The 13,741-nt window shown below is 36.4% G+C and overlaps 1 protein-coding gene across 1 annotated transcript; it reads left to right on the top strand.

Annotated features, from left to right (window-relative positions):
• Window positions 1–4,959: 4,959 nt before the first annotated feature.
• plk2a (polo-like kinase 2a (Drosophila)) lies at window positions 4,960–10,491 on the top strand. Its single transcript, XM_052117293.1, has 14 exons — window positions 4,960–5,172; window positions 5,815–5,922; window positions 6,008–6,124; window positions 6,215–6,344; window positions 6,438–6,621; window positions 6,705–6,903; window positions 7,014–7,161; window positions 7,268–7,362; window positions 7,498–7,633; window positions 7,919–7,999; window positions 8,122–8,281; window positions 8,386–8,515; window positions 9,572–9,682; window positions 9,786–10,491. Exons 1-14 carry the CDS (start codon window positions 4,966–4,968, stop codon window positions 9,975–9,977), a joined length of 1,998 nt encoding a protein of 665 aa, XP_051973253.1. The 5' UTR covers window positions 4,960–4,965; the 3' UTR covers window positions 9,978–10,491.
• Window positions 10,492–13,741: the final 3,250 nt, after the last annotated feature.

The raw sequence follows: 13,741 nt of genomic DNA, 5'->3' as shown, positions 1-13,741 counted from the left end.
TTCAGATGGGCGTTATGGAAGAGAAGCTGTTGAAGGAACTTCCTGAGGATGCCAGAGTGATTGTGTGCTGTTTCCTGTTTCCTCACTGGCCCCACAGCTGCACTGTAGGATCTGGATTAAACCAGGTCTAGGGTTACGATGTTCACTCCCAGGGCCGGCCCGTCCTACATGCAATACAGGCAACTGCCTGGGGCCCCTATATGTCGGACGGGGCCCTGCAAACACATTCAATGCATATGAACAAGTCGTAGATTAATTTAAAACATTAATACAATTAAATGTGAAATTAACCATAGTCTAATGGTTTCCAAACGCTTATAGGCTTTGCACCTGACCAATTAACATACAAATCACAATGATGGTGAAATGTGCTTTTTCTTTACATATGTTTACAATGTAAACCAAAAGTTTGGAATAATGTACAGATTTTGCTCTTATGCAAAGAAATTGGTACTTTTATTCCCCAAAGTGGCATTCAACTGATCACAATGTATAGTCAGGACATTAATAACATGAACAATTACTATTACAATTTGATAAAAGTGTTCAGAACTTCTTAAATTACTTCAAAGAGTTCTCATAAAAAAAATCCTCCACGTGCAGCAATGACAGCTTTGCAGATCCTTGTTATTCTAGCTGTCAGTTTGTCCAGATACTCAGGTGACCTTTCACCCCACACTTCCTGTAGCACATGACCTTTCACCCCACACTTCCTGTAGCACTTGCCATAGATGTGTCTGTCTTGTCGGGCACTTCTCACGCACCTTACAGTCTAACTGATCCACAAATGCTCAATGGGGTTAAGATCCGTAACACTCTTTTCCAATTATCTGTTGTCCAATGTCTGTGTTTCTTTGCCCATTCTAAGCTTTTCTTTTTGTTTTTCTGTTTCAAAAGTGGCTTTTTCTTTGCAATTCTTCCCATAAGTCCTCCTGAGTCTTCTCTTTACTGTTGAACATGAAACTGGTGTTGAGCGGGTAGAATTCAATGAAGCCGTCAGCGGAGGACATGTGAGGCGTCTATTTCTCAAACTAGAGACTCTGATGTACTTATCCTCTTGTTTAGTTGCACATCTGGTCTTCCACATCTCTTTCTGTCCTTGTTAGAGACAGTTGTTCTTTGTCTTTGAAGACTGTAGTTACACCTTTGTGTGAAATCTTCAGTTATTTGGCAACTTCATGCATTGAACAGCCTTCATTCCTCAACACAAAGATTGACTGACGAGTTTCTAGAGAAAGCTCTTTCTTTAATTTTTGACCTTATATTGACCTTAAGACATGCCAGTCTATTGCATACTGTGGCAACTCAAAAACAAACACAAAGACAATGTTAAGCTTCATTTAATGAACCAAATAGCTTTCAATGTTTCTAGTATCAAATGATCAATTTAGCAAGATTACTCAAGGATAAGGTGTTTGAGTGATGCTGCTGTCTAGATTTGATCAAAAGTGACTTTTATCATGTAGTGATGGTGCTGTTTATTACATCAGTAATGTCCTGAATATACTCTGTGATCAGTTGAACGCCAGTTTGACAGCAAAATCTGTACATTATTCCAAACTTTTGTCTGCCAGTGTATATATATTTTAGGTGTTGTGTTTATAGGCCCTATTTAAAATATGTTATATATATTTTATTTACAAATAATTATACATTATACATTGCTGTTGTTACCTTAGTTTCCCTGATGTTTTGCACACACACTCTGGCCAACTTTTTGTTTTCATTGATTTTGTTGCTCTAAATAAACTTTTCATAAACATTGTCAGCAGTGTCCTATACCTTTAAAACTATCTAAAACTATTTTTAAAATAGCATTTTCTTATTTAGTGTAACTTTAATGGGTAACACTTATGGTTGTATTTATTAACATTATGTAACTACATTAGTTAACATGAACTAACAATGAATAATATTTATTCATCTTTTTTAATGTTAATTTCTACACATCCTAGTCTATGAACTACAATATGAACAAACAATTGTATTTTTTATAAATTGACATGAGGCAAAATTAATAAATGCTGGAATATTGTATTATACATTGTTAATTATACCTAATTCAAACCTTATTGCAAAACACTACCCAGAAATGATCATACTTGCAGTTTCCATGACCTCATGTTAATTGAGACACTAGTTTATTTGTACTTCTAGACAAAAAGCTGAAAGACGATCAAAATAAGGCGATAAATGGTGACTTTTCACAGCATCTAAAATACACATATTCCTTTATGCATTCATGTACATTTTTTACCTGTTATCTTCATGTTGGGGAAAAAAGCTATTGGGAAATGTTATTTGTCATCTACCAAGCTACATACAGACTAGTGCTTCTTTTTTGGTGCTTCTATTAAGAAATAAATATGTACATTATCGCTAGAAATTCATCCAGAACATCTCTTCGCCAATCACACGCCTGAATGAGCCCGCTGGTCTTCAATGAGCACTTAATGAAGATTCCTGAATGTCTCAAAAAGGCCACATGCAACTCACAAAAGATATGAATGCTCATAACTGTCTTATCATTAATTGTCTTGCGTAACTGGCATTTCATTTCCAATCTTTAACAAAGAGAGCTTACATTTTGACAGTATGGTGTTACAGTAAATAAATGTTGCAATGTTTCAGTCGTTTCTAGCCTTTTATTGGACCTATTCAGAGGGGTACAAAAGTCAAACAGGAAAATGCTTCTTTTTTGCATTCTCGCTAACCATAATACTTTCTAATGTACATTACAAATCACATTATCAACATAACAATTTGAGTTAGAAATGTCATTTCAATGAATTTGAAAATGTCTTATTTCGTGTCCTTTTGGTTAGCATGCACTCGAGTTGGCATTATTTACATTTAACAAATGGGATATGCTTTCTACCTTTGATGAAAGAATAAAGGTCACACTGTTTCTGGTATAGAAAATGTTTTAAGATATTGAATTTATGTTGCACTCAATATATTTTATGTAAATATTTACCAGCTGATTTTAGCTATAAATAAACGTGTTCACCATGTAAACACTTTAAATGTCAGGACTTGAAAAATCAAACACATTTAGAACAAAACACTTGAGCTGGACCACAAGAAAAAGTAAACATTTTTCATACTGCTTCAAAAGAGCACTTCAAAGAAGCAATGTGTTGTATAAAATGTGTAACCCTGATTTACAGAAGACAGAGAACTGATAGCAGTTTCCTAGAATAAATATCTATTTATAGATGCTATATGCATATTACAAGACAAATGCTGTTATGATGACAAAAAACCACAAACAAGACACATGCATTGGCCTTTATTATAACATTAATATTAGTTAAGATGATGTGTTCATTTTAAGGACATATAATTACATTTTATAAACCTGTGATGCTTCTTTGTTTATTTATAGGAAGAATAAAGTATAATTTATATCGGATTATGATCTGAACAAAAAGAGAATGTAGATAAACTCTGCATGTCTTTGTGTTGTATAGGGTGTGGACCAACACTGTCATAGTATGAGTCATACATTCAGTTTAAATGTGTGTCAAAATCAGAGTTAAACCACCACACGATGGCAGAAGAGCTCTTTACTGTGATATTCACCGAAAGCATGTCCATGCATGTCCTGGTCAAAATATCCATACAAAATATTCTATACATAAAGTAGTAAAATTGATACACACATAAATAGTAAATAAAATAAGTTAAAAATTAAAAAAATACTTCAATATCAAATATCTGCCTGTTTCACTCTGAAAAAGTAAATTATAGACATATAAGACAAACTTTGAAAAGAATACAGCATAATAAAAATACATTCAAAGATACTGTATGTATATATATATATATATATATATATATATATATATATATATATATATACATAATTGTAATAATAAATATATGTAAAAATATGAAAAGGGTGGGGGTGGTGGGGGGTTGTATTTAAAAAATATATTTATTAAAATTTGAAAAAATAAAATGTACATAAATGTTTTATTTCGATTATTAGATTATGAGTTTTATTACATATTAAATATTATACATATATATATAGTACTGTGCAAAAGTTTTAGGCACTTGTGAAAAATGTTGCATAGTGAGGATGTCTTCAAATAAAATGACAGAAATAGTTTTCATTTATCACTTAATGTCATACAAAGTCCAGTAAACATAAAAAGCTAAATCAATATTTAGTGTGGCTACTTTTGCCTTTAAAACAGCACCAGTTCTCCAATGTTCACCTGGACACAGTTGTTCTTGGTTGTTGGCAGATTGGATGTTAAAGCTTCTTGGAGAATTCAACACAGTTCTTCTATATATTTAGTCTGTCTCAGTTGCTTCTGTGTCTTCATGTAATCTCGGACTGACCTGATGTTCAGTGGGGGGCTCTGTGGGGGCCATGACATCTGTTACAGGGCTCTCTGTTCTTCTATTCTAATCTCTTCTAAAATATATTTTTTACAGTCTAAAATATATTTTTTATATTGACACTAAAGCTGAAGATATAAAGAACCATTTTAAGACAAATGCTTTTATGACACATCTTAAGTGCCTTAAGACTTTTGCACAGTACTATATATTTTACTATTTCATTTTAAATAATATACAGTAATTATATATATATATATATAATTATTATATATATACTTAATTAAAATTAAATTATTTCTGTATATATATATATATATATATATATATATATATATATATATATATATATATATATATATATATATATATACAGAAATAATTTAATTTAAGTTATTAAAACTTTTGGTGCTTTCCAATGAAAATATTACAAGATACATAAAATATTCGACATGTGAAAGCGCAAATCATAAGCTTCATTTTCACAGATTTGAGACGCTGCTTTGTGAACGCGCGTCTCGCGCGCGATAATAAACTAAACGGGGCGGAGCGACCGCGCGCGTGTATAAAACCGAAGAACAGTGACGAGATCCGCGCAGTCAGGACTCGAGCATGGAGTTACTTAGGACTATAACACACCACCACCACCACCACCAGCTTGTGAATAACAGCAAGATGTGTGAACACACACACAGACCCACAGAAAACAGACGTGGAAAATCTGGAGAGAATCATTCTCATGTCATACAAGAAATGTCACGCATCATTACGGATTCTGCTACTGGCAAATGTTACTGCAGAGGAAAAGTTTTGGGAAAGGTAAAAATTACATGTTTGACATCTAAAGCTGTGAAAACACTAACATAAAGTACCATGTTTTTGTGGACAGTTACCATGGTGCTACCACGTTTTTGGTAACACTGTACCATGCTTTTTTGGATATAGCCTCTCTGGTTATTCTCTGTATGTACCATAGTACTTACGTATTAATAATATTATTATTATTATTATTTTGGGCATGCACCATGGTAAAACAGTGTGTTTTGTACCTGCACTACGGTAATGCCATTTATTTATAAAATGCCATTTTTTTTGGGGAAATTTACCAAGTTTTTGTACCTGTATCATGGTAATGCAATTACCTGCACCATGATATATATATATATATATATATATATATATATATATATATATATATATATATATATATATATATATATATATATATATATATCAAAGTATCATGATATATGGTACCAGCACCACAGTACTATTTTTGGAAAGGCAGCAAGTGTTTTGCATAAGGTTTATTCTGTACCTTTTTTCAAATAAACCAATAAAATAAAACAAGACGTTATGCATAATTGTGATAATATGCAGAAAACTGATGAGCAACTTAAATTGAATATTGTATTGAATATAGAATTGTCATCGTCTTATAAACAATGCTCTCTATTTCAGGGGGGCTTCGCCAAATGCTACGAATTTACAGATCTGAGCACAGGCAAAGTGTATGCAGCCAAAATTATTCCACATACGCGCGTTTCCAAACCCCACCAAAGGGAAAAGGTAAATTACTGTCCTACCATTCCATATTTGCTTCTGGCAGCATTGCTACAATCTGTTATTAAATTTGGGACCATCTGATTCACAGATCGACAGAGAGATCGAACTGCACCAAGCCCTGCATCACAAACACATTGTTCACTTCTACCACCATTTCGAGGACAAAGACAATATCTACATCCTACTTGAACACTGCAGTAGACGAGTGAGTGCTATGGACATATCCTTCTGTATAGAGATAATGAAACTGGTTGTGCATAACAAAACTAATTTGATTTGATTTGACTTTCCACAGTCACTAGCACACATTCTGAAAGCCCGAAAAGTGCTGACCGAACCAGAGGTTCGGTACTACCTCAGACAGATTGTCTCGGGGTTGAAGTATCTCCATGAGCAAGAAATTCTGCACCGTGATCTTAAACTAGGTAAGCAACAAATCCTTCCAATTCCAATAGTATATAATCTCACAACCAATGACGTCCCTAAATCTAACCTAAATCTACTTTTACCCTTCCCAGGAAACTTTTTCATCAACGAGTCTATGGAACTCAAGGTTGGAGACTTCGGCCTGGCTGCAAAACTCGAACCTGTAGAGAACCGTAGAAGAACAATATGTGGGACACCCAATTATCTGTCGCCTGAAGTCTTAAACAAGCAAGGGCATGGCTGTGAATCTGACGTCTGGGCGCTGGGTTGTGTCATGTGAGTATTTGCATAAGATTCGAGAGAGTTTAAGTAAACTGCATGAAGAAGCTTGCTTATGATGGATGACTTGTTCCCTGCAGGTACACCATGCTTTTGGGCAGGCCTCCATTTGAGACCACAAACCTCAAGGAGACGTATCGGTGCATTCGGGAAGCACGATACTCTATGCCGTCGTCCTTGTCGCCCCAAGCCAAGCATCTTATCAGCAGTATGCTTGCCAAGAACCCTGAAGATAGACCACAACTAGATGACATTCTACACCACTACTTTTTCTGCCAGGTGTGTCTTTGTATAACGTGAACGTATACTTGCCAGGTCCCACACTGAAGCACAGTATTGCTTGTCTTGTGGCTTCGAGCATATTCTGAAGTCTTGTATTTGTGTATCAGGGTTTCACACCTGACAGACTGTCTTCTAACTGCTGCCATGCGGCCCCAGACCTCCACCACACCAGCCCTGCCAAGAACTTCTTCAAGAAAGCTGCAGCTGCCCTGTTTGGTGGCAAGAAGGACAAAGCCAAGTACTTGGAGTCTCAATGTAAGCACTTAAACTCTAGCTTAAAGTAAACGATTTGCGGAGTCCCCAAATTACATAATTGGACATCTTGATCGTGGGCTGAGGTTTGTCTTCATTCTTCCTGCAGATAAACCAACCAAGGATGAGGAGGATATTAATAGACTATGCCTCGACCTCCAGAAAGCTTCAATCAGCCCCCAACCCTGTAGACAAACCCCTGAGGTATGTCAATATGGCCTTTTATTCTCTTCCTTCTCAAAGTTAACACCTCAAACCCCTCTTTGTCATGTTGAAACATCTGACAACCCACAGTAAGACTGTAACCTAACCCAACATTCTTTTCTTAATTTCCCACAGGACAGTAAGCCCCCCATTTCAACTGCGGGAAAACCAGCTGTCCCGTACAAGGACAACAACAGCAAACAGCAGATTAGAGACAGCATTCGTATGATCGTGCGGGGAACTCTCGGGAGTTGTAGTAGCAGTAGCGAGTGTAAGTGTCTAACTTTTTTGCAAACACTAAAATCCTATTAATGCATACAATGTTTACATCTTGTAGCTATACCTTTAAAAGTGTGTATTTAAGCATGTATTGATTGGCTTAATTTACTTCCATTGTAAGTGCCTCACTGTCGTTTTTTCTAAATGTTTTTCTGTGGTAATCAGCATTCTTCTACAAATGCTGTCGATGAGCTTAACTTGTATTGAACACAGAACATTCCTTTTAATAGGATTTTTAATGCAATATCTAATGTTTTTTGTTGCTTTGTGTTGGCAGGTCTCGAGGACAGCACAATGGGCAGCGTTGCAGACACTGTAACCCGAGTACTGCGAGGCTGTCTGGAGAATATGCCGGAAGGTGTGTATTGTGTCCGCCATTGATCTGCACTTGTTATACTCCAACAAATGCCTTCAAAATCCAGCAAGGTCACTTTAGACACTTCAAATCCCTCATCCATTTTCATAATCTCTCATTCACAGCTAATAACATTTCAAAGGAGAGTGTAAACTCCAGTTTCCATTGGGTGACTAAATGGGTAGACTACTCCAACAAGTATGGCTTTGGCTACCAACTGTCAGACCACACCGTTGGCGTTCTCTTCAACAACGGTACTCACATGAGTCTGCTGTCTGACAAAAAGTAAGTTGAATTCAATCTCAAATGTCTATTTAGCTCTTTAGTCGTACATTCACCGTGAAAATGTTGCTGATACTTGAAGACTAACATGTCTTTTTGATTACCAGGACGGTACATTACTATGCAGAGCTGGGACAATGTTCTGTATTCTCCGTAACCGAAGCCCCAGAGCAGTTTGTCGGTCAGGTCACCATCCTGAAGTACTTTGCTCATTACATGGAGGAGAATTTGATGGATGTAAGTGTCTTCTCTTGGCTTCAAATGGCTTTACATTGTGTCTTATTCTGAATGAATATCAGGTTTGAAAACCGAGAGCCATTTCTTATTTATTTTCATGACGTTCGGTTCTGTTAACAGTTCTTGAACATGCATTTCTCCGGATATGCAGACAGAAAACTGACAGTGCAATACGGTTTCCGAACGAATCACTGGTTCTGTTGAATCTATAGAGTGAACTGTGTAATAATAAATTTATTTAGCTCCTTTTTAGCAATAGTGCTTCACAAAACATAAAATCAAAACGCACTCTGGGTTTAAAAAAAAAATTATTACAAAGGAAAAGCTTATTCAAATTAGTTTTTAAACCTGACTTAAAAACAGACACAGATTCAGCAAATTTGAATTGCAGATAATTGTGGGGCCTTTTCTACAAACGCTCTCACCTTTAGTTTTACATGTGGATAATGGAGCAGCCAACAGTTCACAACAAGAAGATCTAAGAGGTCCCACTGTTTCATAAGTTTTGCTAAATAATATGGCGCCAACCCATGCACTGTCTTATATGTAATTATACGAATGTACTCTGATTCCTGAACGAATGACTCTTATAAGCAGTTCTTTTGAATCTACAGCATGAAACACATCATGACCAGTGTTATGTGGTTCCTGAACAAATGACTCCTTTTGTGCTATAGAATCAAAAGTACCAGTTCATAAAAGTAATTTGGTCAGGAAATGGGACTACGCTGGTTGCACTGTTTTTTAATCTACAGCATGAAACATACAGCTCAACCACTGTACTGTAGTCTGATTCCAATACGAATGACTCTATGAGCCAGTTCTATCTAGTGAATCAAAATCACTTTAGTCAGAGCAGATACTGCTCTGTTGAAATCTGAAATGATCTCAAATGCTATAAAAGTTGCATTTGTTTTTAAATATTTTTCCTCAAAAGTAAGAATCATTAAAGGAACTGTTACGGAACCGAATTGTTAAATTCCTTATGATTCCCATCCCTAATCAACACTGCATTTTAGTCAGATTTTCTGAGTAACAATTGTTGTCCTTCAACAGGGTGGCGATTTACCCAACGTGACAGACGCTAACAAACCAAGATTGTACCTTCTTCAGTGGCTCAAGTCCGATCGAGCGCTCATGATGCTCTTCAACGACGGCACTTTCCAGGTAGAGCTTCATTATTGCATCACTATAACACGATTTCTGCTTGAACCCAAAAATAATGTTTACACACTGATGTTCAGTTCCTAATCACATGCTATTTCCATAGGTTAACTTCTATCATGACCACACGAAGATCATCCTGTGCAGTCAGAGCGAGGAGTATCTCCTGACCTACATCAACGAGGACCGCGTGTCCACCACGCTGCGCCTCAGCACGCTGCTCGTGTCTGGCTGCTCTGCCGACCTGCGCAGCCGCATGGACTATGCACTTAACATGCTGTTGCAGAGATGCAATTGAATGCAAAGGACTTTGTGGATCTAGACACTTTGAAAAGACAAGAATGTGGACTACGTACGGTTGGATGAGAGCGTTGTGGAGCTGTGGAGGAGTTGAAATGGATTATCAGATTTAAAAATGGATGAACCGAATAAGAAAATGGACTTCTGAGAAGATGAGCTGGGCTGGAACCAGAGACTATGTTGAAATGAAAAATATTTCTCATGTAGATGTATATCTTTTTTTGTAAAGTGGCAATCTTGCTTTGTAAAAGCCAAATGGAGATGTTAATGTCTAGGAAATGAGGCTTGAACAGAGCAGGGTGGTTTGATGTAGCTCTCAGGAGAGCAGCTTTATTTGAACTGTGAATACATTCCCCTTAAGGACATGGACTTCAGAGTGAAATGATCTTCTGCTGTAGTTCTGTGTAGGTTTGTTCCAGAAGGTGACAAGAACCGGCCGCATTTCACTGTGGGCACACATTATGCCATGGAGAACCCAGTATTTATTTATTTAATAAAAGATGACATTAGAATTGTCACTGTTCTCGAGTGATTTTTCAAGACCACACATTACTTAATTGTTCATTTAAATGACTGCGATTTAGTTGGGGTGTGCAGCGAAGCCATTATCTATTACTATAACAAATGATCTGTATTGAGATAGAACCAGATGTGGGCGTGGCTTAACACGGAAGTGCGTCAAACTCATTTTAAAATGTAACTCTCTTACATTTATAGCTTCTGTATTTAAAGTATGCCTCAGATAGGCATATTTAAATATCATTATTATTCTTTATTTGCTTCTCACCAGATGAAGCTGAATATGTCAGCTTCATAAACTGGGGGATATGTTGTTAACTGTGTTTTCTCCTGGTATTTCGGCCATTTACATCTGCTGAAACAGAGTTTTCATTTATGTTTGTGCAGTGTGCAAGTATAACAACGTTATTCTGGAGACACGAGGTGGGAAGCAATTGTAAAATGTAAAACAAACATTTTGCAGCGAATATTAAATACCAATACGGATTTTAAAAGACATGAGAATAAATTAATATAGCCTACAAACTGAAAGCACTGTAAAAGAAAGTTAGATGCACTAAAGGCTTATTTTGTATTCAAATAATTTTGTCTAATTTGTTATATTACATGTGCAGAATTCATGAAATGCAGTTTAATACATTGCAAGATTGAGCCTCTATATATTTCTTGAAAAAAATATAATGTGCAGGAATATTCTTAATAGATTATTGGAATAAAGTATAAACTAGATAATGACCTTAATCAGTAAATTGTAAATAAATGTGATCAACTTAGTCAAGCGCCACTATAAAATCATCCCTTCTCTGGTCAGGAATTCAACAGCGCTTAGGATGGTTTATAAATCCTTGCGTGTGAATTGTGTGAAACATTTGGAGTTAATATGTTACAGATCAGATTTCAAGAAGTGGAAAATGTGTATGATTTATATTTATAGTTAATAAACTTGAGTCTTGACAACTTAGATTTCTAAGACGAGCACAATTAACAGAGACAGTCTGCAAACGGAGTCGAGATTGTTGGATGATCATTCTTTCAAATACTTATATTATTCGGATGAATTTGTTATTCGTTTTGAAGACAATGTTGTCCACATTTAAAAACGTAATGCGTAAACCATCATGGGCCCAGGAAGAGACTTCAAAACACATTATGCTCACAAAAGAAGAGAAAGAGATGAAAAAGACATTGTTTACGCCACCTAATTTCTGCTCCGCACAAACTGACTACTGTACGTTGTCAAGAATAGTTTATTTAGCACTTAACGGTTTACCTAAATCAGATTGGCACACAGATTTTTGCCCATTACCTCGATTTTGCTCTGCGTGTGAACACATTTACCTTTCTTACCGGCTTATCCAATGTGCGCTATAGTTGTTTACATATGACTGTTTACATTTTGATGTCAAAAGGAGAGAATAACCTGATTATTTCAAATCTCATTTAAACAATGTTTGCATTTGCAGATTGACTGATATATTTTTTTTCCGATTAATCGGTGCCGATAGTTGCTTTTTGGAAATGGAAGCGCAGCGTAGTTCTAGCGGGAAGACTAGCAGCTGTACATCATCACATCATTACCTGGGTAACTCCTAGCCAATCGCATGTAAGCCGTTGCTTTATAAGTCTGCTCACAATCTATCACATTGCTGTTTCAGTGTGCTAACACGGCAACCTCCACCACCCCACCACCACCAGTTGAGCCCCGTCCCGCCCGGGGGTAGGCTCCTCACCCCTGCCTCCTATCTCCGGCAGGATATGATGGTTCCGAGTACAACTCCATCGGACCGCCAGACGGGGCCTACGCCAAAGAGAGACATTACATTTCTGTTTTACATTCATCAAATAAATGGCATCTTAAACCTCACTCAAGCCTGCGTGTCTTCCCGATAGAACTATCGGTTATTGGCAAAAATCGATGCCGATAGTTGCTGTTTTTTTTTTTTTAGAACGGTTTGTTGTACAGTATAACAGCGGCCTCTGGAGATGAAATAAAAACAATCATGTAGGGATCATCATTGACATTATTCATCCATATTATTATCCTCACTTCAGTGCATATTTCATTTTTTTCATTAGATAATCAATTGTTCTAAATTAAAGCGAGGGCATACAAAGAACAATTAGACTACAGTATATGGAAATGTGCTCCGTCAGCAGAACTTCATATCTTGTGAATAATAATAAGGCAAGGCAAGGCAATTGTTAGTGTGTAGCTATGCGGTTGCTAAGGTATTCTGAGTGGTTTTTAGTGTGTAGCTATGCAGTAGCTAAGGTGTCCTAAGTGGTTGTTAGTGTGTAGCTATGCAGATGCTAAGTCCTGCGTTATACACCAAATCTGAATTTATTCTGGTTATTATTGGGATTTTAATTGATAAATTAACTGCATCTGGGATTTTATTTATTTCTGGAGTCTTGTAGCCTCTGTATCCGTCACAGTATGGAAAGACTAAGAATTATTTTTTAAAACTATCGTCCTATTAATCTCTTATCGCCATTTTCCACCACCTTACATTAGACCTCTAATGTAAACACAACCAATGAAACTCAAGTGGTTTTGCTTCAGGACTCTGATTTTACGTTGGTCTCCAAGTGGCAACCCAACACATTATCAAAATTGTTTATCGTACAAAATAGTCAAAAAAGTCCTTAAAATCTAACACTGAAATTGAAAAAATATGCAATAATGTTTTCATGACAAATTTACAATTTTGATGGTTCTTGCTCTCTGCAGCCAAGAATTCGCAGTACAAAGCTAAATATAATAAGCATAAACCATGTTTATCCTCGCAACCCTTATTTAATTTAGTGAAACATTGTTTTGTTTCTGTGTTTTCAAGGATGAAGGTATATCATGCAACCTGTCCATGTTGACATATGCAGCCCCTAATTTGACTGGCTTCCACCAAGTTAAAGATGAATTTGTGCCAAAATACGGTAGAAAAAATACGGTTTAATTGGAGACAGCTTTTGACAAGAACATATGGGAAGTGTTTTCTCCTGCCTTTTAAAAGTTGACAAGCCTATAAATATGGCTATAATAATTTTATTATTTGCTTTCAATATTTTCCCCCTACTCTCTGTGACCTCATCTTTGGGTCGTGACCCACAAGTTGAGGACTGAGTAAGAAAATGAACTTTGCACTTTTACTGCGGCAAAGTTTTCATCATGCACTCATCAACTCAACTTATTAGTCATAATATAATACACAAAAGGAAAATAGGATGCAGACAGCAGTACAAAAG

The sequence above is a fragment of the Xyrauchen texanus genome, chromosome 44, assembly GCF_025860055.1.
Source record: "Xyrauchen texanus isolate HMW12.3.18 chromosome 44, RBS_HiC_50CHRs, whole genome shotgun sequence".
Classification (NCBI taxonomy): Eukaryota; Metazoa; Chordata; class Actinopteri; order Cypriniformes; family Catostomidae; genus Xyrauchen; species Xyrauchen texanus.
Note: the sequence above shows the minus strand (reverse complement) of the source record. Positions and strands in the feature narration are given on the sequence as shown.

Coding starts and splice junctions, on each gene's coding strand:
- plk2a (XM_052117293.1), top strand. CDS start 4,966: ATGGAGTTACTTAGGACTATAACACACCACCACCACCACCACCAGCTT. Junction 7,634..7,918: donor TTGTAGTAGCAGTAGCGAGT/GTAAGTGTCTAA, acceptor TTGTGTTGGCAG/GTCTCGAGGACAGCACAATG. Junction 9,683..9,785: donor TCAACGACGGCACTTTCCAG/GTAGAGCTTCAT, acceptor CTATTTCCATAG/GTTAACTTCTATCATGACCA.